General features: G+C 36.1%; 2 protein-coding genes across 10 annotated transcripts in view; one reads left to right on the top strand and one right to left on the bottom strand.

Annotated features, from left to right (window-relative positions):
• RFC3 (replication factor C subunit 3) overlaps positions 1–17461 on the bottom strand; it is a 731429-nt gene extending 713968 nt beyond the window's left edge. For 4 of the 7 annotated variants that reach the window (XM_079902593.1, XM_079902591.1, XM_079902592.1 and 1 more), the window contains exon 1: positions 16911–17142. In XM_079902593.1, the coding sequence (XP_079758719.1) occupies positions 16911–16946 (36 nt within the window). In that variant the 5' untranslated portion in view covers positions 16947–17142. Of the gene's footprint in view, positions 1–16910; positions 17143–17176 lie in introns of those variants that run through there. The other 3 variants (XM_079902598.1, XM_079902597.1, XM_079902595.1) reach the window with 2 other exon arrangements.
• A 192-nt stretch (positions 17462–17653) lies between these two features.
• STARD13 (StAR related lipid transfer domain containing 13) overlaps positions 17654–25422 on the top strand; it is a 383423-nt gene continuing 375654 nt past the window's right edge. For all 3 annotated transcript variants that reach the window (XM_079903299.1, XM_079903298.1, XM_079903297.1), the window contains exon 1: positions 17654–17800. The gene's annotated coding sequence lies outside the window, so the exon portion shown is untranslated. The remainder of the gene's footprint in view (positions 17801–25422) is intronic.

The raw sequence follows: 25422 nt of genomic DNA, 5'->3' as shown, positions 1-25422 counted from the left end.
GGGCTCCACTTTAAAATAAACAAGGCTTCTCCCCTACAGCAGCTTTGCTGAGGCTCAGCTGACTGGATTCTGGGCTCAGAGAAAGCCTAGGTCTGAGGTCTCTGGATTGAAAAAGAGCAATGGATTAAGTGTCAGGGTACCTAGATAGTAGTTTCAGTTCAGGTACTAGCTTGCTATATATGACCTTAAGCACATTTTAAAATCTTCTGTGATTACTTCACAATATCTTTCCATAGTTACTTCAGAACATTAGCTAGTCTCTCAAACTGTGGTCCTCAGACCACAAGCTCAGAATCCCCTGCGGCTCTTGTTGCAACTGAAGATTCCTGGGCCCCATTCCAGACCTACTACATCAAAATATCCTAACATGAATCCAGAAAAACCCAGGTGCACTTTTAAAATTTGCACACTTAAAATTTACAAACTAACGGGACGGTCTTTATAATAAACCACACATTTTCCATCCTAATCCCAACATTTACTGGCACATGACTTAACTTTCTCTCTGGGGAATTTGCAACCCCAAGGCTTTTCTTCTCAGTCATATCCAGCCAGCTCAATCTTTCTGGACCTCACTTCTCCCAGCTGTAAAATGAGTATGACAACTTCTAACTTATTGGGCAGATATGAAGAACAAATGAGATAATGCATTTATATCTTTAATGTGTCTAATAGAATTCCTAACACATAACAAATCCTTGATAAATGTTACATACTTTTCCTTTGTAATAAGATCATTAGCATAATGATAGCAGATATTAATTCAGTACTAACTATATGTGGTACAGGCAAGTTACATATATTAACGCACATAATTATCACAACCCCATGAAGAAGGTACTATTATTATCCTCAGTTCCTCTCCAGAGGAGGATCCTGAGACACAGAGAATTGGGTACACAGAGAATTAGGTAACTTGCCTAAGGTCACACAAACAGTAACTGAAGGAATCACAAGCCCTCTGTGATTCTGATACAGGGTGAAGTTGGAGAATTGCTGCCTTGTAACCACTACCTTTAAGAAATACATAGCAGAACTGTATTGCACTTAGAATCTACTAGGTTGGGGTCAGACAATTTTGATACAAACAGAATTTTGAGATTCACTGCCAAATTCAGAGGCTAAAAGAATTTACATTTCCTGTATATTTAATTAATGTTATCTATTGCTATATCAGTATTACACTATATAATTACTGCACCTTTAAAATATGGTTAAACATCTATTACCATTCTTTGAGCTGGATACTTGAAAGTGTAGAGAAGATATAACTGAAACTCACAAGCTCATGAAAGAAATAAGCACTTGGCATGTTCACCAAACCTTCAGTATAATACAACCAGGATCTTAATAATAAGATCCTGGTTGTATTATAATAGAAATCTTTTTCAAAAAAATTTCCTATGAATTTTGAAAAATAAATTGACTATGAATTTTTAAAATATTGATATAATTCTTGAAAAAATTAATGAAAATGCTCATTTTTATAATTGTAAATTATAAATATAAAAAATTCTACTCAGACTACAATAAAACACATAATTACAATTAACATATTGGTATATGTATTTCCTATTATTCCCTTTACAGTTATCTTTATGTTTCTGTAGTCAGAATCACACCATTTATGTGATTTTACTTCCTATATTTCACTTAACATAAAATTCACAAGCATTATCCCTTATGACATACTAGTTATAATCATTTTAATAACACCATAATATTCCTACTTGTGAGTTGTAAACTAACTATGGTTATCTTAACTAATCTCCTACTCAGTGTTTAGGTTGTTTCAAATTTTATATAATTATGAATAAAGCTACAATTAATATTTTTGCCCTACCCCATTTTAGGATTACTTCCATAAAAGAGAGTCCCAAGAGTATAACTGCAAGGCTAAATTCAACTATTTATTTCAATAAAAATTACCGAATTATTCATTGCAAATTATGTTGTAATTTAGTCTTTTAATATGTACTAAGATATGTAAAATGTTATATTCCTTGGATATTTCATTCAATTATTGTTCTATTCCTATATCAGCATTACAGTATTTTAGACATCATAGTTTTAAAATATGGTTCAATGTCTAGTATATCTTGTGTAACTCATTTCTCTTTCTTTCAAAATATTCTGTACGTTTTTTGTGTGTATTTAACATTCCCAGATGAACTTTAGGATGATTGTGCCAAGTTGAAAAGCAAACCAAATCAAACTTTCATTATGATTTTCACTGGAATTGCATTAAATCTATAAAATAATTTGGAAGTAGCTGACTTCCTTGAAGCATTATTTTTGATATACAGAAGCATAATTTCTACTTCTAATTCTCTCAAAGCTCTATCATTTTTTATTCAAATAGGCCACAAATACTTCTCATTAAAGGTATTCTAAAAATTTATACTCTTGTTGCTATGGTGACTGCGACTCTCCTTTCATTAATTTTTAAACAGGTTTACTGAAGTATAATTTATATTTTAAGTATACAATTCAATGATTTTTTTAAAATAAACTACATTATTTTTAAAATAAATTGTGGTGCTGTTCAACCAGCACCACAATCCACTCTTAGAACATTTCTGTCACCACAAAAAGATTTCCCTTTTTGTTGGTGATTTCTTATTTGTTTCTGTTACAGTTGGAGAACTTACTTTTTATAATTGTAGTTCTTTTAAACATACTGAAATGTTTTATGGTCTAGCATGTGCTCTATTTTGGAGAACACCCACATACACTTGGAAAAAACATGCATCTTGCTTTCATTTCACTGCTAGAGTGTTCTATAAATGTCAGGTCAAGTTGGCTGACAGCATTAAATGTTAAGTGATATAAAAGATTTTCTTGATGATTTTCCATCTAGTTGTGTTATCAATTATTGAGACTAGATCGTTGAAGTCTCCAACTATTATTGTCTATTTCTCTCTTTAATTCTGTCATTTATTGACTCCTGTACTTGGGGATATATGTTGAGTATGTATGCCATTCATAACCATTCTATTTTCCTCTTGAACTGACCATTTTCTCATTATGAAATGTCCCTCTTTGTCACAAGTGTTTTTTTGTCTTAAAGTATATTTTTTTTCTGATATTAGAATATTTACTCCAGCTCTTTTATGGTTACTGTCTGTGTGGTATATCGTTTTCCAGGATTTTAACTTCCAGTCTACTTGTATCTTTGAATTTAAAACCTGTCTCTTGTAGACAGCATATAGTTAGATCTTGTTTTGGTTTGTTTTAATGCAGTCTGACAATCTCTGCCTTTTGATTGAAGGACTTAACCTATTTACATGCAATGAAAATATTGATTAGTTGGACTTCTGCTACTTTGGTATTTGTTTTCCATATGTCTCAAGACTTTTGTGCCTTCTGTTTTTCTTTTACTGTCTTCTTTTATGGCAAATAGATTTTTTTAGTATACCACTTTAATTCCTTTTGGAGGGGGGAGTTTAAAGTTGTCTTAGTGGTTGTTCTTGGCATTACAATAATCTAATTTAGTACAATCTACTGTAAGTAATCACAATCTACTTCAGATTAATACTAATTTAATGCCTGAAAAATATAGAAGTTTTGCTCCAATATAGCTCCATTTCCTCCCCCTTCATGTTATTATTGTCACATATCTTATCTGTATATAAGCCCAATAACACAGTTTTATTATCTTATGCAACTGTCTTTTAAATCAATTAATAAAAAACAAAAAACAAGTATTTATATAGTCCTTTATATTTACCTCTGTAATTACCTTTTTTCCCACAAGACTTTGTATTATGGAAGTTTTAGGCTTACAACCCAAATTTGAGAAGGAGGTACAGAGATTTCCCATATACCCCCTGCTCTCACATAGGCATAGAGGGCCTGCCCCATTATCAACATCACTCACCAGAATGGTACATATGTTACCAAGGATGAACCTACATTGACACAACACATCACTCAATGTCCATAGTTTACCTTAGGGTTCACTCTTGGTGTTGTACATTCTGTGGGTTTGGACCAATGTATAATGACACGCATCCATCATTAAAATATCACACATAGTATTTTCACTCTCAAAAATCATTCTGTGCTCTGCCTATTAATCTCTCTCCAGCCTCCCTGCAATCACTGATCTTTTGACAATCTCCATATTTTGCCTTTTCTAGAATGTCATATAGTTGGAATCATACAGTATGGAGCCTTTTCAGATTGGCTTCTTTCATTCAGTAATATGCATTTAAGGTCCCTCCATGTCTTTTAACATAATTACTTTTTCCATTGTTCTTTATTTGTTCATGTGGATTCAAGTTCCATCTGCTGTCATTTCTGTTCAGCCTGAAGATTTTCTTTAGTATTTCTTGTAAGGCAAATCTGCTAACAACAAATTCTCTGTGTTTCTCTGAGAATTTCTTTATTCTTTTTTCATTTTTTTGAAGTGTAGTTTTGCTGAATGTTGAATTCTTGGTTGACAGTTTTTTCTTTGAATATGTCATCCTGCTGCTTTCTGGCCCCTATTTCTGATGAGAAGTCAGCTCTTAATTTTATTGTGGTTGCACTGTATATGATGGGTCATTTTTCTCTTGCTGGATTCAAGATGCTCTCTTTGTTTTTGGCTTTCAACAGTTTGACTCTAATGTATCTTGGTATGGATTTCTTTTGGTTAATACTCTTTAAAGCTCATTGAGCTTCTTAGATACATAGATTAAAATTTTCCATCAAATTTGGAAAGTTCGGGGTCTTTTCTTCACAAATTTTCTTACCTCACACATTCTTCTATCTCTCTCCTCTCTTTCTAAGGCTCCTGATATATACATGTTTGTATGCTCACGTGTCCTACAGGTCTCTGAGACTTTGTTCATTTTTCTTTCTATTCTTCAGAATTCATACCACCAAGAGAGAGAAACCATATACAATTTGAACAGATTTAATATAAAGAATTATAACATACAGCTGAGTATTCAAAGAATGAAGAATTGACTAGTAAAAAAATAAAACAGGCTTCCCTGGTGGCGCAGTGGTTGAGAGTCCCCTTGCCGATGCAGGGGACACGGGTTCGTGCCCTGGTCCAGGAAGATCCCGCGTGCCGCAGAGTGGCTGGGTCCGTGAGCCATGGCCACTGAGCCTGTGCGTCCGGAGCCTGTGCTCCACAACAGGAGAGGCCACAACAGTGAGAGGCCCGCGTACCGCAAAAATAAATAAATAAATAAATAAAACAAAACCTCTTAAAAACTACAGAATTGGAGATATAAGGAGAAGCCACTATCCCTAGAGCTGAGATGGTGTACCTAAGGAAGGACCCCCTCCCTCCCATCTGAGATTCAGACCTTCTTGAAGTGGGCATGACCATGGCTCACTGAATGACAGAGAAGTCACTGTGGAGCTGCACCAGCAAAACTTGCTGGAAATCCCCCACTAGGGTGCTGGCAACATCTTTTCATAGGGAAGTATATCCTTGGAGACACTCTAATACAAAATTACCCAATGGGAATTGCCAGGGAGGGGGTAGCTGCTAGCCAGTGGGCACTGCTGACTGTCATGTAGTTCAGGAGCTGGGTGCTGGAATAGCTGCCTGTACTGCAAAAGCTGGGAGCTGGAGAAGCCACACAGGCAACATGAATCTACCAAGTGGGCGCACTGGAACCAGGAGGGAAAACCCCTTCTTCCTACAATGCCTTTCCAGTACCCTCTGCTGACAAGCTTTATTGACAGCTGGCAAAGGGAAAAAAAAAAAAAAAAGTTTAAAGGTCCCAAATCCATGTTCATAGAAGAGGAAAGGAAGGGAAATTTGGAACTGAGAGGCAATATATTGATAACGGGCACATTTCATTCCTTTGGTCATTCATTTCCATATGCAACTTTCTATACACATTTAATTCCTATATAGCAACAAAATACATTTCCAACTAACATGATATAGCTATCCACCTTACAAGTATAAAAGCTCTCCCTCTTTCCCCAAAATGAAAGATACATACATAGTCCAAACAGTTAATGTGTCCATCACAGGCTATAGTAATAAATCCTCAAATTTAGTCACAGTTTCACTGAATATTCTGTTAGCCAAAGACTAAATTATAAAGTTGTTTCCAGCAGCTTGTATATAAAAATAAAAATGAGACAGAAGAAAATGGTTAGTATATATAAACACATGCATATAGCAAGAAGAAAATATGCAAAGATACTCATTTCTGTAATTAGTGTCACAGTTGTAGACGGTATCTATGGATTTCTTCTTTACCCATTTCATCTTTCCCTTACCCTCAGCCAAAACCTTGACTGCTCTGAGCCCTTTACCTGAGTGACCCAACCTTCATTCCTGAAGGGTGTGCCTCCTCAATTGTTCCGCCTTTTTTGGCTGCTATAGTTTTACATTTACCTTTACTATTGGGCATGGAAGTAATAAGATGTGCCCCCTGAGAATCTCCTAGGATCCAAACATAGTTCTTTTTGCCTCCAACCCAATTTTTACATTGTAACATAGATTAATCACTGCATCTTTTTTTTTTTTTTTCTTTCTGTGTTGGTTCAGTGACATAGGAGTCCCAAATTGCTAGTCGGAAGTATCATCTTCCAATTAAATGGAATCATTGTTGTGTCCCTGATGGAAGCATTCCGTGCGTGGGGACTAAGAACTCTAAACCAGAAGTGCTCAAAGCTGTGGTATGGAAAGCAAAAATTCTGCAAGTGAGTTATTACACATTCACTTCTTAATTTCTAGAACCACGTAGACTATGAGGGACACAGCACCATGTAATGGTCTTTGATTTTTATTTAATTAATTAATTTTTTTGTTTACTTATTTTTGGCTGCGCTGGGTCTTCGTTGCTACGCACGGGCTTTCTCTAGTTGTGCTGAGCGGGGGCTACTCTTTGCTGCGGCACGCCAGCTTCTCATTGTGGTAGCTTCTCTTGTTGTGGAGCACGGGCTCTAGGCGCGCGGGCTCAGTGGTTATGGTACATGGGCTTAGTTGCTCCACAGCATGTGGGATCTTCCCGGACCAGGGGTCAAACCCATGTTCTCTACATTGGCAGGCAGATTCTTAACCACTGCACCACCAGGGAAGTCCTGGTCTCTGATTTAAAGCATTTACATATCATGTAAAAAAGAACTCTATCCTTTCAGGCTGTGGTCTCCCAACGGGCATCATAACAGAGTCTTCAGTGAGTCATTGCAACTTCCTAGTTAAACCAGCATATCCTCTGTTAATAATACTTTCTCTCCTCCACTACATTCCTACTACCTTCTCTAGAATTTGCAGAACACTTCAGTGTAAAAATTGGTGAGAGGAGAATTCCCTATTTATCACAGTTTTAAAAGGAATGACTTAGTATTTTACTTTTAAATAAGGTTAAAATGGGCATTGGTTTGAAATACGCATCTTAACGTGAAGGAATTAGTCTTCTAAGTTATGCTTTTCAAAAAACATTTAAGTATGGAATTTCACTAAATGATTTTGTAAATATAATGGATAAAACAGTACATGATTTTCTTATTTTACCTATTGATACAATATGGTATCAACACATTTCTTGATATTGAAGCATCCTTATTATATTAGCTTCCACTGCAATAACCAAAAAACCCCCAAATCTTTGTAACACAAACATGTTACATCAAGGCTGTAGACTGCAAGCTATGTTACAGCCTGCAGGTTGACTGTAGATCAGCTCCACTGTTTTCCTCCTGTGTCCAGGCTGAAGGAACAACAGTAATCATAACAGAGGAGAAAAGACGGATTGAGATAAATCATGGAATTGTTCTTAATGCTTGTGCTTGAAAATGGCAAATCTGACAATCATTCAGATTCCACTGGCCAAAGCAAGTCACATGGTCAAGCACAGCATCAATGAGGTATAAAAATATACTCCTTCAGTAGTGTGGGGAAGGGAGAATGAATATTTGTGAAAAGTAAGTAATGCAAACTGTCATACTCATATTCAAAGAACAGACCCTCTTGGGCCATGGTAAATTATTCTTTTAATATACTATTAAATCTATGTGCTAATATTATATTATTCATATGCATAATCATAAGTGAAAGTGATGTATAATTTTCATGCTTTTTTCCAAGGGTTTGGTAGGATGATTATATTTGCTTAGAAGAATGAACTGGATAGCTTTCTACGCTTTTCTCTATGTTCTATATATGGATCTATCTGTTCCTCTTAAGGATAAAAGATTTCACCAGTACCATTTAGAACTGGAGCCTTTTGGGGGAAGTAATTAACTGGGTAACTTAAAAAAAATTATTTTTCTGTTATTGGTAGAATAGCATTAGATTTTTTTAAGTAGCTTTGATTTTCCTAGAAATCATCCTCTTCATGATATTCAAATTTGATAGTGATAACTTATATGTACATATTTAACATGTTTTCTACATGTTATAACACCTCCATCACTTCTAATTTTTACTGGACTTTCCACATTTACTATTTTGTGATTTCTTCACTTTTTTTTCCTATTTTATAATGCATTTACTATATTGCTTTTATCTTCACTGTAGTCTTCCTTTTGCTTTCTTCTTTTTCATTTTCTAAATTATTTAATAAAAGTCTTGCCCATAGAATAAAAAATCTAGCTATAGCAGCATTGCATAATTCCATTAAAATGAAAACTCAGTGAGGGCTGTATTTCTACCCCTTTGTTCATTAATAATCCTCAAGTGTCTAGCACATTATCTTTTTGCACAGAGGAGTTTCACAATATTTGATAACATTCAGAGGAATCTGTTTCTGTATTCGTTTCCTCTTAGACACTATGGTTATTTTTTAATTTCAAGAAGCTTGGATTTTTGTTTAAACTTTCATTATCTTACCTAATTTTGTGGTTTTCAGACTTTAACATCCATCAAGATAGCTTGGAGAACTTGCTAAAACACTGAGTTTTAAATTTTAAAACATGGGCTCTACCCTCAGAGTTTCTGATTTAGTAGGTTCGAGGTAGGGTTCTAGAATTTGTATTTCTAACAAGTTCCCAAGTGATGCTGAAGCCATGCTGGGGTTTACATTTTGAGATTTACTGGCTATTTCATTGTATGAGAATGTTAATTGTTTCTGCTTTGGAAAATTTATTGCAGTATCTACCATTTTAATTATGTTTTTAAAATCATCATTTAGTATCATCATTTCTTTTTTGTGTAATTGAAGACAGACTAACAGTTGTATAGTAAGATGTATATTAAAACAACGAACCTTGTTGAATTCTCTAAGTTAGTATTATTGTATAGCACAAGACTATAATCTTTTTAAGCATTCCTGGAATTTTTAAATAAAAGACTTATTACAAACTTACAATTGGTTTAGTTAACCAAAATGTACCACTTTTTTCCAGTATTAAGTCTGCTAGCTACATATCTCTGCTATTTCGTGAGGCCTGATTTTGCAAAACCCTACCTATATGCCAAACATTCAGAGCATTACATTGTGGTTCAGACATCACATTTTCCTCACCAGTCTACTCCACAGCAATAGCTTTAGTCCTTTTCATGAAACTATGTTGTGTCAAAAAGCTTTCTATGCAGTGTTCTACTTTTAAGAAGTGATGGACCTTGTACATTTGGATTTTTTTCAACCAATGGTTCCACATTAAGAAACTCTTCCAAATTCTTTAGTCAGTTTTCTGGAGTCTGCCATGTCCTCTTTTTCTCAATTCCATATTCTACTTCCAAAAGTCTTCCTTCCCCTGGCTGTCATTATTTTTTCTCTATGGTATATCTTCGTATTGCAGTATTTTAAAATTATCCTATGCATTGCTTTCTGCTATAAGTTCTACTTAATATCATATTAATATGATGCTTTACTTAGTTTGATACAAGTATGCTCATTGTTTCATTTGTGATTTTTCTGAATAATTTTTAGATGCATCTCTTGTAAGTAGTAAACCACTGGATTTTGTTTCATTATACATCCACTCCAAGAGACTTTTTAGTGTACAGATGTAAGCAATTTATAAGTTTTTATAACTCTTACATAATTCATCTCATTATACAGAAATCAGAAAGCACAAGTACAACAAAAGGAAAAATAAAATAAAATTAGCCATGATCCCATCACCCATACTCAGGGACTGTTACGATTTGGAAGTATATACATTAAGATTTATTTCTATATATTTGGAAAAAGGACACCTATTATACCATTTTGTAATATGATTTTTACTTATCTTTCCAAGTCAACACTCTTCTTCAACCTCATTTTTAAGGATTGCTTAATACCGTATTGCAAAGATATGTTTATGTAACCTATCCCCTTATGTATTTGTTCTTAATTTTCTATTACAAATACAGCTCCTCATACCCATATCTTTCTAGTCAACCGACTATTTCCTTGATCTAATTTACCAGAATTAAAACTAGTAAGTCAAAAGTCATAACTATTTTTAGGGTTCTTGGTGTATTAATGACACATTACTTTCCAAAAAGTTTAGTAAAATGTGAACTCCGATCAGCTACATGAGGGAGTCCATGCTTAGGACTGCCAGAGAAAATATAAGCTGCCAGTTAAATCTGAATTTCAGATAAACAGAAAATAAGCTTTTAATATAAATATGCCCCCAAACATTGCATATTTGTTGCTTATGTGAAATTTAAATCTAACTGGGCTTCCTATTTTTATTTATTACATATGGCAACCTTATACCCACTGCATCTTTGCCAGAATTAAAAATTAATTTTTAAAACATTTGGGAAGTGAGAAAAGTAAAGCTTTTATGTATAATTCCTTTAAAAAAAATCTGCTTAAGTTCCTTTCTGAATTATATCAGGGTTTGTTTTTTTTTTAATATATTGACATACTAAGGCCAAATATTTTCTCTAATTTATTTACTCTTTAAATTTTTAACAAACTTTACAACTTTTACAAACTTAAAAATTTTTATGTAACAAGAATTATCAACTGTTTTTTCCTTTGATTTCTGATTGCTTTTGTGATTTAAAAAAGGTCCTTTCCTCCTATCCAAAGATTGGATATTCATCTGCATCTTCTTCGGATTTTTGGTTTTGCTTTTCTTTATATGTATTACTTTGTTCTACCTCGAATTTATTTTGATGCATGTATATTTTACTCATTTCAAATAGAAGAAATGCAATTCTTTTTATATAAAATACTCTTTGGGCATATTATATTTGGGGCATTGCTATAAATACTCTTAGTATTTATAACTGTTTTCCTCAAGTATTGGAGTTGTTTTAACTTTATTCCTTCACCTAGCATTACTTATCAACATAACAGTTATATTCCCAAAACCTGTTACTGTAAAAGAAAGCAGGAATGAAGTATTTAAGGCCTTATAGCTAAAGCACAGTTAGGGGACTGTCGCTATAAGTGAATCTAAAATAATGACAAACAGCTCATTAAATAAATGAACTAATGGCATTTTAACTACTTTTATTTTATTTTTTATAAATTTATTTACTTATTTATTTTTGGCTGCATTGGGTCTTCATTGCTGTGCATGGGCTTTCTCTACTTGTGGCAAGCAGGAGCTCCTCTTTGTTGCAGTGCGTGGGCTTCTCATTACAGTGGCTTCTTTTGTTGCGGAGCATGGGGTCTAGGTGCACAGGCTTCAGTGGTTGTGGCATGTGGGCTCAGTAGTTGTGGCGCATGGGCTTGGTTGCTATGCGGCATGGGATCTTCCCTCCCGGACCAGGGCTTGAACCCATGTCCCCTGCATTGGCAGGTGGATTCTTAACCACTGCACCACCAGGAAAGCCCCATTTTAAGTACTTTTAAATAGTAATAATTGGCCTCGTTCAATAACAACTCCTCTTCCTAAAAACTATTTGGGATTTCCTTAGCCCATCAATTTTCTCAAGATGCTTATGAATGTGTTTTTGCTTTGTTATAAATATGCATTTTAAGAAGCATTTTTCCTTGGATCTCCACCAAATGATCAGTGTTTCACAATTTTATGAGTCAGTTACTTTACGTAACTTAGATTAATTGAAGGAGAAAATGCCAGTATTCTGTGACATGTTCTTGAAACCCTTCCTAATGCATAGTTTTATGTGTAAGAGAACTTAATGCCAGTGCACAAACAACCACAGTAGAACACTACTGTTACTCTGAAGCTTTCACATGTCTCAGTTTCTTTCCTTTGGTTTCCTATATTTTTCCCACACTTCATTAGAAAAATATCTACGTACACCTCTCTTCTATATATTTTACCTCCTTTTTCTCTTGCCAAGATCCCATGTTTTGTTGTAATTTTTAAAAATATGCTCAAGAAAAATCACGCATATGCTTACAAATATCGTATCCTAAAATTTCACATTTGTGGGAAAAGCACAAGTACATAAATACACATATGTAGAATTTTGTACAACAGGAACTGTAGCTAGGAAGGAAGACATCACTATACTCAACACAAAGTGTTCAACAGAAATTTGCTTAATGGGACTGACTTCCATCTGGAATGGAAGCACACTTAAGGCAGTGGGGTTGATACAATGGCTACAACTATATGACCAAAACATCAGGGCTACTGAAGAAGAGGTAGACACAGTTAGTTCAGTGGTGTTAATGACTAATTCTGATCAATAATTCTAATTAATACTGATCAATGCTTAAAGGTTCATAATACAGTATAGCATAACCGCTGAAAAAGACCTCCCGGGAAATGGCTACTTTTGTGGTAATATTTAAAAGTCATATAAAAATATCCTTATATTTTTACTTTTTCCAAACTATCTGTATTATAATTGGCATTGCTATAGCACAGGTAGTTCAGCTCGGTGCTTTGTGTCCACCTAAAGGGGTGGGATAGGGAGGGTGGGAGGCAGATGCAAGAGGGAGGAGATACCCAATATATGTATACATATATCCACATACATATGGGGATATATGTATACATATAGCTGATTCACTTTGTTATATAGCAGCAACTAACACAACATTGTAAAGCAATTATACTCCAATAAGGATGTTAAAAAAATAAATAAATAATTGGCATTGCTCAACTAGTAATGGTAAGCTTAGATACTAAAATATTTTATCTATATCAAATGTCAAGAGTTTTAAATGTACTACTACCAACAACAATTATGGTCTGAATCAGTACTCTTACCAGTTTAGGAGTTAATTTAATTCATCCATATATCAAATTATATCAATTATTACTGGAACACATGCAGTGTGTTAGTCTATTTAAATTGATTGCAGGGCTTCCCTAGAGGTGCAGTGGTTGAGAATCTGCTTGCCAATGCAGGGGACACGAGTTCGATCCCTGGTCCGGGAAGATCCCACATGCCACGGAACAACTAAGCCCGTACACCACAACTGAGCTCTAGAGCCCACGAGCCACAACTACTGAGCCCGCGTGCTACAACTACTGAAGCCCGCATGCCTAGAGCGCGTGCTCTACTACAAGAGAAGCCACCGCAATGAGAAGCCCGCACACCGCAACAAAGAGTAGCCCCTGCTCGCTGCAACTAGAGAAAGCCCGCACGCAGCAATGAAGACCCAATGCAGCCAACAATTAAATAATTTTTTTAAAAATTAAATAAATAAATAAATTGGTTGCAAACATGAAATGATACTATTTTAACAACACAATAATAAATGTGGCTTACCACTGGGGAGAAGAGCCATTAAAATGAGTACAGCGGGTTAATTCAAACTTACTTCCAAAGAATAACTTAACAGAAATGACAGGCAGTTTGAATGAGATTTAAAGCATAACAAGCCAACAGATTAGAAAGTCTGAGAACAGTATCTCCAACACCATAAAAAGGCAGTATTAAGGCTATAGAGATTCAACTGCCAGTGACTGACAAAAAGATTATATATTGCCAGTGTACAAAAAACAGAAAAATTGATCCCAATACCAAGTCAAAACGTGAATACCAGTATTGTTTGGCTAAAACGAAAAGTATTAATAAGTCCATTGATTGTAGCAAAAATAACACTGATAAAAAGATGTCTAGGGAATTCCCTGGTGGTCCAGTGGTTAGGAGTTGGCATGTTCACTGCCAGGGCCCAGTTTCAATCCCTAGTTGGGGAACTAAGATCTCACAAGCCGCTCGGCCAAAAAAAAAAAAAAAAAGATGCCTATAACAGTTAAGACACTATAAGAGCTGAATCAACTTATTTTGAAATTTCTCCTCGGAGAAATACTTCTTTCCACAGATGTTCACTACATATCCATTTACAAACTACGTTTTTAGAAAATAGGAGGGAAGGTTAAAAAGTAAGCAAATGGAAGCCAAAATTAATGAATAGAAAATACATTTGAAAGCAAATCTGACACTGGAGTTCTAATCTAATTACTGTATCAAACTCCACCAATCCTTGATTGAAAGTAAATTACATTATCTCACATAATGCTTAAGGACAAAACTAGCCAAGATAAGTGGTGATGTTAATAGCCATAATAAATAAATATCATAAATTACTAACTACATTTAGTCAACAAAGTAGGGTTGTTTAATAATGCTCCCCAAAATAAAACAGGTAGCATTTCTAATGAGTAGTGTGTTTTACATCACACCTCCGTTCATCATGAGGGGATTTGTAACAAGTTTCATTTAAAATGAAACACAAAGCATATGCCTTTCTTACCTTGGTTTAAACTGTTTATAATTACTCAGATACAAAGTACTCAGATTCTTAGGGCACTATCATGGTTTTAGGTGTTCTCAACCATTTTTTTTCTAATGGAGATTCATTCATGTTAGAAGGGAAAAGAAAAAAACTGAAGTCCAGTGAACGGAATAATAATGACTTTTAAAAACTGAGAAGTAAAAAATTGCAGCCAAATGATAACTGGCAATTACAAAAGTATAAAACAATTCATAAATATAAAACCTCACATAATTTTTAAAAGGTAATGTGGAAGAACAGCAATAATTAAGAATAGTTAACATCTCAAATATAACACTGATGATACACTGGCAGGAAAGTAACCTTGAGCATTATGGGAATTCCAACCGCCTGCATGTGTTCATATACAGCAAGAGTTTGTCAGGAGTTGGTGGAACCACAAAGCTCAATAGAGTACTGAATTAGAATCCTCAGTTATTTGTGGTAATGCAATAATTTTAGTCTATGAATATCAAATCTAGTAAGGCTGAATAACTCATTCAGTAGGTTACTTCTAAGAAGGCTTTAGTTGTTAGCAATAATTGGTCTACGAAATTGGGCTCATTCGTATGTAAGTGCAAACAATGAGCTTTGCATTGTTCCTTAAGGACTCTCAAAGCCCATGAATCCACTTTAGAACACAACTGATTTAGGGAACCCAGTGTCTGACACAGAGCTAGAAATGAACAATCTAGTGGATGAACCTAAAATATACAGAAATTGATTAATATCTAATTTTATAAAATCATATAAGGTACCATCTCATTGATCTGATGTAATTGTGATAAATTACTTTAATTCTAGAGAATATGGATTCATTCCTCAAAGTTCACAATGAATTCATTCCTTTACTCACTTCAATGACATTATCAAAATTGCTTTTCACTCATAGAAACTTTACTGAGTTATTGCAAAAGCAGCATTTCAGTTGTCTTCATTGGTCTTTAGATATATTAATTTACAAATCGAGGGTATATCACTTATTTTTTTATAATAAGGTCAGTTACATCAAAGCAAACATTCTGAACTTTTTTTTTTTTTTTACCAGTTTTAGGAATAATTTCAGTTAGGAACATACCAAACCTATCCCAAAATATCTGTATTTCAATTAGGTGCAAGGATAAAACTTCTAGTGTGCAGTACATTTTTCTCACTGTCAATAAATTCAGTGCCATAGTCAGGATTTGACAGAATTAATCTAAGAGAAAAGGCCTGCAGAAAAGATTAAGTAAGCCATTTTTAAAGATGAGATGACTATTTTTTCAAATGAAAACACTGTGTACATTTGTAAATGGCACGGTGTAGGTGGAGTGCGATTAGTAGAGGATTTGGAGAAACAAAGGAATTTGGGGAGATGCAAAAGGACTTCGGAAAAGCCTGGTGTCTACCAAAAAGCAAAATGAGAATGTTAGGTTATAACAATTCTGTCCTTAAGTCTAGTCATTTCCCTTTTACTGCCTTTTAACAGCTAATGCGAAGGACAAAAATGACAGCAAAATAATTGAAATATTTAGTATACCTGGTGTCACAGCACCCTCTATCACATGATAATATACAGAACACGTTTATGTGTAGTAGTCGCTTTAGTGTGTGAATATTCATTTATGTAGAACTATCTGGTTTTAATCCTCGGTTCATAACTTCCCAACAATGGATTTCTCCAGCTTCCCTATCATTAGTAACCAACTGCAAGAGCATTATTGACAAAGCAATCCTGAACTCTAAATTATTGCACGTGTGATCCTAGTACCAACAACTTAAGCATCAGCGGAGAGCTTACCATAGCTATAATTATACACCTCTACCCCCTGACCTTCCAAATTAAAAACTTCGGGTTAAGCCCAATCTGTCTTACTAAGTTTTCCAGGGACGTCTGATGCGTGCTCACGTTTGAGAACCACCGCTGTAAGAGAAACGCCTCGTGGAGCAGTCAAGTCAGTAGGCACTGAAGTCTAAAGGAAACTTACTTCATTAACTTTCACTAGTACTCTGATGCTCAGTGAAAGCATCATCCCAATAAAGCAGTTAAGAACAATCCAATGCTAGCTACCTAATATCATCAGGGCTTCGGCCTTCCAGGAAAATCGAGCAAAAATTCATCATCCAGGGAGAATTTACGTTGACTTTGCTGACTTGGGAGAAATGACTTTTCTTCTCTGGTTAGTCTAATAGAAATATGCCACGCAACAAAATCTACATTCATCCTGAGTGTCCCTGAGGCTACCCTTCCTAAATCTTAACCTGTTTTTATAGCAAACTATCCACTAAATTCCCCGCTCCGCCACTGGCTCCAAACACATACGCTGCATGTTTTTTACAACACTGCTTTAATAAGCGAAAAGAAACAAAAGCTCTTACAGCAAAGACCAATCTAAGCCACAGAGCCTGTGCCATCTTCCCATCCAAGAGAGAAACGGTGGACCCATGTCTCGACAGATTAAGGAATTCATGGCTGAGGGGATGACTGAGAGGACCTCAGGAACAAGGCATGAGGAAACAAACAAAAAAACGTTTTCTTTTGTTTTTCTGGACTTAAAACTAGAGAAAGAACTGTTTCCTCTCCATCTTGGCTATTTATAACCAACACATACAAGCAGCTTCCGCTTCAAAGTCCTGCAAAGTACCTCCAACGCGGGAACTCGTTAGGGCGGAGACTCGGGCTCTCCTTCCCGAGGGCGGGAGAGACGAAAACCCGGGCCCCGTTTTCTCTGGAAGGTTCCGAAAGAAAGACGCGCGCCCCCTCTGCGGGCAGCAAGGGACTCGGCACCAGATGGCGCTGCCGCACCGAGAGCCAGAGCCTGTGCGGCAAGTGAGACGGGAAGAGGCGTCACCGGATCCTTTCCTTCGCGTCCGTCGCCGGAAATGCGCGCTGGCGCCAGCCTCTGGTCCCGGATATTAAGACTTCCAGAGGGTTCCTGCGTGAGGGCGGGACTAAAACCGGAACCGAACGGCGACCTTCGGGTCATGGGGCGGAGGCCCCGGGCGGCGCCAGCGGGGGGATGGTTTCTGGTGCGCGCGCCTCGCCGGAGGCGCGGAGGGGCGGGGCCTCGCCGTGCGCTTGCGCATTGTGAGGACGTAGGCGCCGCTGGCGCGTACGTCTGTCTCTGCACGTTTGCTGGCCCTGCAAGGCGGTAGTGGTGCCGTAGTAGGTTGTTTCCCCCCCCCGCCGCTTCCCGCCCACAGTGTTTGGCTTTCTGGCTGTGAATCAGGTTTCTGGAAATCTTTGTGGAAAATTAATGGTATATGAGGTAAAAACTCGAGCTGTATTTTCCCTCTTGAGTACTAAGCGATCCAGATGCCTGCTGGGCGCGGTTCCCGTGCTGGGATGGACCCAGTCTTCCCCTCTAAATCTCTTCCTGAACCGGCTCGATCCATCCACTGTGTCTTTAAGCATCAGTCCTGAGGCGGGAGGGGTGTCACTAGGAAAAGGGAAGGCAGGCAAATACACTGCTCGTGTGGAACCTAAAGACGCTTTTTAATTATGTAAAGAAGCTTGTCTTTTGGCTTTTTAGCAGCGCTTCTCTTAAGAATTTAAGGAGTTAATTAGCTTTATTTTTCGGGTTTTGTCAGAAACATTTTATGTTCTGTGTTTTATGGTGTGATCTTGGTCTTTCTCAAATTTTAACTAAAGGAAGGCCGCTTGTGCGAAGCGTTTGAAAGGTAAATTCTGCCCCTTTTCCATTTTTACAAGATAGACGCAAACCACTTTTAATAGGCGGACCGTAGTAAACTCGTGAGAGTGCACTGGCTGTGTTTTGTTTTTAGATGCAGCATGGAAACCAAGTAGGTTGGAAAAATAAAATCTGTGTGAAACTGTACCCACCCAGTTTTAATTTTAGACTAATTCTAAAAGTGTCAGCTGCAAGGTACTCAATTCTCCCAAGAAATTTTTTCAGCCTTGGTAGAGACTTTTATCTTTGTATTTCAGAGTTTTGTCCAGTCTGCGGCCTACATAAAAAGTAAGGACTTTTGCAAGCCAGAGCGAGAGGGATAGAGATTTTTGAGCAGTTATACTGAGAGAAACAGAGGGGGACTGGGGTATACAAGGAAGTTAGATTGTCTGGCATAGCCAAATAAGGGCATTTTATGGTTTTTGGATAAAGCTTTTTGATGGTTTTGGTAGTAGGTGTTACAAAGAAAGCTACTGCCGGTTGAGGAGTGCCATTGTATTATGTTTATGTGAAAAACCAGAAAAAATTTTTTTAAAAATTGGGCAATATCGAAGGATCATTGAAGACATCACAAATAGTGTGAGCAGGAGACAAGATGGGGGCGTGGGAAGTGATGGAAGATATTAGGAAACACGTGAAAGAAAAGGTCAGAGCTAAAGCTGTAATAGATGCAGAAAGCCTGATTAGGAAGACGGTGAGGAAGTATAGATTTTAGACATCAAACTGAATGTGTAGAATAAGGAATAAGTTCATCATTCGATGGTTCAGTTTTGGATATATTGCATTTAGCTGCTTATTTTAACTTTCTATACATTCCTGTCTTCCCTGTACCTCATACGACCAACCTTAAATGGAGGGAGTGCTTTTGTCACCATTATGCTAGTAACTTACACTAGGATAATGCATCACAGTGTGAAGAATTATTTATTTACTTAATTATTTCTATTTGTATATATTCACAAATAGTGATATTAAAGTCACTTCCCTGCAAATCCCCTCAACTCTTTGTCCCTGAGTTCTACTACTTGCCTGGCAAAACCCGGATCATAAATGAACTCATGCATTTATCTTTTCTGTGCTTACACCCAGCAGCTTAACAACTGGGTGGACTAACGTGCTGTCACCCAAATGGTCTCTCACACAGTCCAGTCATCCTACTCTTTTCTGTAGTCATTTTGGTCTCTTTAAACCAGTTATTGCATTATTTGTGTTCCCTCTTGGAATCACCAGTTTCCTCCTCAACCAATGACTTTGCCTCATCCTTTATTGGAAAAAGAATTGTGAGCTTTTATTGGAAAAAATTGTGAGCTTAGCCAAGAATTCTCTCATCTTCTCACCATCTAGTCTACTTGCATCTGCGTCTTTAATTGGCTTTCCTCTAGATTAAAAGGGTGATTGGTCTTTCTGTCAGATGGCAACAGTTGGTATTGTCTGTCTTTAGTTTGAGCCATTTGAGTTGGGTATATAGTGATATTTCATTTTTGTGAAGTATGTTCAAAACTTTTGCCCATTTTTTTTTTTTTACATCTTTATTGGAGTATAATTGCTTTACAATTGTGTGTTAGTTTCTGCTTTATAACAAAGTGAATCAGTTATACATATACATATGTTCCCATATCTCTTCCCTCTTGCGTCTCCCTCCCTCCCACCCTCCCTATCCCACCCCTCTCGGTGGTCACAAAGCACCAAGTTGATCTCCCTGTGCGATGTGGCTGCTTCCCACTAGCTATCTATTTTACGTTTGGTAGTGTATATATGTCCATGCCACTCTCTCACTTTGTCACAGCTTACCCTTCCCCCTCCCCATATCCTCAAGTCCATTCTCTAGTAGGTCTGTGTCTTTATTCCTGTCTTACCCCTAGGTTCTTCATGACATGTTTTTTTTCTTAAATTCCATATATATGTGTTAGCATACGGTATTTGTCTTTCTCTTTCTGACTTACTTCACTCTGTATGACAGACTCTAGGTCCATCCACCTCATTACAAATAGCTAAATTTCATTTCTTTTTATGGCTGAGTAATATTCCATTGTATATATGTGCCACATCTTCTTTATCCATTCATCCGATGATGGACACTTAGGTTGTTTCCATCTCCTGGCTATTGTAAATAGAGCTGCAGTGAACATTTTGGTACATGACTCTTTTTGAATTATGGTTTTCTCAGGGTATATGCCCAGTAGTGGGATTGCTGGGTCATGTGGTAGTTTTATTTGTAGTTTTTTAAGGAACCTCCATACTGTTCTCCATAGTGGCTGTATCAATTTACATTCCCCCCAATGGTGCAAGCGGTTCGCTTTTCTCCACACCCTCTCCAGCATTTATTCTTTGTAGATTTTTTGATGATGGCCATTTTGACTGATGTGAGATGATACTTCATTGTAGTTTTCATTTGCACTTCTCTAATGATTAATGATGTTGAGCATTCTTTCATGTGTTTGTTGGCAATCTGTATATCTTCTTCAGAGGAATGTCTATTTAGGTCTTCTGCCCATTTTTGGATTAGGTTGTTTGTTTTTTTGATATTGAGCTGCATGAGTTGCTTGTATGTTTTGGAGATAATCCTTTGTCAGTTGCTTCATTTGCAAATATTTTTGCCCATTCTGAGGGTTGTCTTTTGGTTTTGTTTATGGTTTCCTTTGCTGTGCAAAAGCTTTTAAGTTTCATTAGGTCCCATTTGTTTATTTTTGTTTTTATTTCCATTTCTCTAGGAGGTGGGTCAAAAAGGATCTTGCTGTGATTTATGTCATAGAGTGTTCTGCCTACGTTTTCCAGTAAGAGTTTGGTAGTTTCTGGCCTTACATTTAGGTCTTTAATCCATTTTGAGCTTATTTTTGTGTATGGTGTTAGGGAGTGATCTAATCTTATACTTTTACATGTACCTGTCCAATTTTCCCAGCACCACTTATTGAAGAGGCTGTCCTTTCTGCACTGTCCATTCCTGCCTCCTTTATCAAAGATAAGGTGACCATATGTGCATGGGTTTATCTCTGGGCTTTCTATCCTGTTCCATTGATGTATCTTTCTGTTTTTGTGCCAGTACCATACTGTCTTGATTACTGTAGCTTTGTAGTATAGTCTGAAGTCAGGGAGCCTGATTCCTCCGTCTCTGTTTCTCCTTCTCAAGAGTGCTTTGGCTATTCGGGGTCTTTTGTGTTTCCATACAAATTGTGAAATTTTTTGTTCTAGTTCTGTGAAAAATGCCAGTGGTAGTTTGATAGGGATTGCATTGAATCTGTAGGTTGCTTTGGGTAGCAGAGTCATTTTCACAATGTTGATTCTTCCAATCCAAGAACATGGTATATCTCTCCATCTATTTGTATCATCTTTAATTTCTTTCACCAGTGTCTTATAATTTTTTGCATACAGGTCTTTTGTCTCCTTAGGTAGGTTTATTCCTAGATATTTTATTCTTTTTGTTGCAATGGTAAATGGGAGTGTTTTCTTGAGTTCACTTTCAGATTTTTCATCATTAGTGTATAGGAATGCCAGAGATTTCTGTGCATTAATTTTGTATCCTGCTACTTTACCAAATTCATTGATTAGCTCTAGTAGTTTTCTGGTAGCATCTTTAGGATTCTCTATGTATAGCATCATGTCATCTGCAAACAGTGACAGCTTTACTTCTTCTTTCCTGATTTGGATTCCTTTTATTTCCTTTTGTTCTCTGATTGCTGTGGCTAAAACTTCCAAAACTATGTTGAAGAAGAGTGGTGAGAGTGGGCAACCTTGTCTTGTTCCTGATCTTAGTGGAAATGCTTTCAGTTTTTCACCACTGAGGACGATGTTGGCTGTGGGTTTGTCATATATGGCCTTTGTTATGTTGAGGAAAGTTCCCTCTATGCCTACTTTTTGCAGGGTTTTTATCATAAATGGGTGTTGAATTTTGTCGAAAGCTTTTTCTGCATCTATTGAGTTGACCATATGGTTTTTCTCCTTCAATTTGTTAATATGGTGTATCACATTGATTGATTTGCTTATATTGAAGAATCCTTGCATTCCTGGAATAAACCCCACTTGATCATGGTGTATGATCCTTTTGATGTGCTGTTGGATTCTGTTTGCTAGTATTTTGTTGAGGATTTTTGCATCTATGTTCATCAGTGATATTGGCCTGTAGTTTTCTTTCTTTGTGACATCCTTGTCTGGTTTTGGTATCAGGGTGATGGTGGCCTCGTAGAATGAGTTTGGGAGTGTTCCTCCCTCTGCTATATTTTGGAAGAGTTTGAGAAGGATAGGTGTTAGCTCTTCTCTAAATGTTTGATATTGCTCATTTTTGAAATTGAGTTTGTTTCCTTATAATTGAGATGTAGGAGTTATTTACATACTAGGTACACACCATTTTTCTTTATTGAGGTATGATTGACAAACAAAAGCTGTACATATTTACATATACAACTTGATGAGTTTGGAGTTAAGTATACACCTACAAAACTGTCACCACAACATATGTCATAAACATATCCATCACCTCCAAAAGTTTCCTGCTGCCTTCATTATTTATTATTATTTTACGATAAAAACACTTAACATAAGCTCTACCCTCATAGCAAATTTTTATACAATGAGCATTGTTAACGGTAGGGACTGTGCTGTACAGTAGATCTCTAATACTTAGTGATTTTTGTCTAGCCAACTTTGTACCCTTTGAATAATACCTCTCCATTTCCCCTTCCCCTGTATATGTGTTTTTTTGTCAAAATGTGTGTTGTGAATATTTTTCTCCCAGTTTGTGGCCTTTCATTTTCTTAATAATGTCTTTTGAAGATAAGTTTTTGTACATTATATTTTTCTAGGAATTTGTACATATTGTCCAAATGTTAAAGTTCCGTAGCATAAAGCTGTAAATAAACTCCTCTTACTATCTTTTTACTATTCACAGTATATTATATTTAGGCTTATGATCCATTGAAGGTTAATTTTTCTGTATGGTATAACAATAGGAGTTGATACTGTTACTTTTCAAAGTAAGAATTCAGTTATTCCAGCAGCATTTGTTGAAAACATTCTCCTTTCCTCCACTGGATTACCTTTGCACCTTGGTCGAAAATCAGCTGATTTTCTGAATCTCTATTCAGTTCCATTGATAAGTATATGTATATCCATATGCTAACTTATCCAACTTGTTTTTTTCTCAATATTTAGGTCATCTTAGGTGACCTAATATTTAGGTTTTTTTCTCAATATTTAGGTCAAACTTCAATATTTAGGTCATCTGTGGATCTTGTTTCTGTTGCCTTTTTCTTATTCCTGTTTCCTGGTATGCCCAGAAATTCTTAATGGAATCCTGTCTTTGTTTATGAAAAAATTAAGCTCTGAGTGATATTTTTTACTTCCATAAAGGATTTAACTTTTCCTTCTGTTAGGAAACTAGGGTCAGAGCAGAACACCTGAGCCTATATGGTTTTCAGTCTGTTAGGTCTACTCTATTTCAGGTTCATTCTTACTCCTAGGGTGGCCCTTTTTCTGTCCCAACTGAAATCCTGAGGTGTTTTCAAAGGCTCTTCTTCCCTAGTTGCCCCTGAAGTCCAATTTTTATTTTCTCAGAGCCATGGGACTCCTGAAAAGCTCTTCTTGGCTTCCCTGCTTCTTAGTTGCCATTTTCTGAGTGACTTCTCAGCCTCTGGAACAGCTTCCAAATTGGCAAATGAGTCAAGGTGAAAAACAGAGTTGAAGATGGGCAGACTTCTCTGCACCTTCTTTTCAGGATCTTGTCCTCTCAAGATGCCATAAAAAAGATCCTTTTTGTATTTTTACTCAGCTTTTCTAGTTCACAGTTTAGAGGGTGGGTCTGATTTTTTTTTTTTTTTTTAAGTCCATCATTGGCAGAAATGAAAGTCCTTAATCTGAGAATCTCAGTGATGCTAATAAAGGTAGTACTTTTTTACATAAGTGTATTAATTTGAAATTGTTGTAGTTCAAAATAATTTCATGTATGTCTTCCTAAATTGCTTTTAAATCATCAGTATTTAATCATTATCATGATTAAATATTTAATCATCTATCCTATACTGCTTTTAAGTCAGCAATATCAACATTCAAAGGAAGACTTGGGGCTAAAATTTCCAGTTCTTTTATTACTTTTTAAAAAATTTTTGGCTGGTCATTCAGATTTATATACAATAATGAAAACTCATTTTTGCTTCTCCTTATATTTTGTCCAGAATTTGGAAAAGTTATTAGATGAGAAAAGGATGATGTCTTCTTTCATCAAGAAAACAGTTCATTTTAGTTTACTATCTATCTTTGGGGTTAATGCTTCATTTGTAATCAATAGTTTGCATGGTAGAGGGCCATAACTTACGGAATAATGGAAGAAAATTAAGTTTTTATAAAATAATGTTAAAACAGACCCAAATCCTACCTTCATGGTGCTTATAGTAGGCACTTAGTGACTAGATTAAGAAGGTAAATATATCCAAAGAGCATGTACGTTTGTTCTATAACCATTTTTAACAACGTTTTAACAGTGAATTCTGTGTATATATATTAGAAAAGAAAATAAACAAATGTAGCTTGGAACAGATTAAAAAAAATTCTCATAGTACTGACCATAAAATGATCCAAATTATGTCACACTGATTAAATTTCTTAATCTCCTTGCTTTAAAAATACATGTGCAAAGAAGTAATGACAGTGTGGTGTAGGCATCTTATTCACCATTTCTATCTTGCTGCACCATTTTGTTTTCCATGTTTGAGTTTGCAGTTCTCTAATTTATCACTGGGGTTTGCATTTTTTAATTGTATCTATTCTATAATGGGGTAAACTTATTTGTATTTCTTCTGGAACAGTCATACATTCAATTCACTTACATGCACACACAAAAAATGAAATGTCAAATATAGAGTAGCTTTCCCATAACCCTGCTCTATTAATGTCTTAAAAATCACTAAATGCTCTTATTCCAGATCCTGATGAGGTCAAGCTGGAGTGTCAGATCTGACCTCTGTGTGTTCTATAAGGGGTTTCTCAGCCCTGTTACATTCCAATAGTTTAAGTATAGATTTTCTGCAGTCATTTTGCCTTTTATAATGTGCTTAGATGGGATCAGTAAAACAAATGTGCCCTTCATTTCCCTGAATGGGGTTATTGTAGAGAAATAAGAAACCATAAATTAGGGTGCAAAATTCCCTTTATCCCTAAAACACAAATAGTCATTTTGAGGGATGGAACATATTTACTTCAGTTTTTGTGAT

This window comes from Stenella coeruleoalba, assembly GCF_951394435.1.
Source record: "Stenella coeruleoalba genome assembly, chromosome: 18".
NCBI classification, from domain to species: domain Eukaryota; kingdom Metazoa; phylum Chordata; class Mammalia; order Artiodactyla; family Delphinidae; genus Stenella; species Stenella coeruleoalba.
Note: the sequence above shows the minus strand (reverse complement) of the source record. Positions and strands in the feature narration are given on the sequence as shown.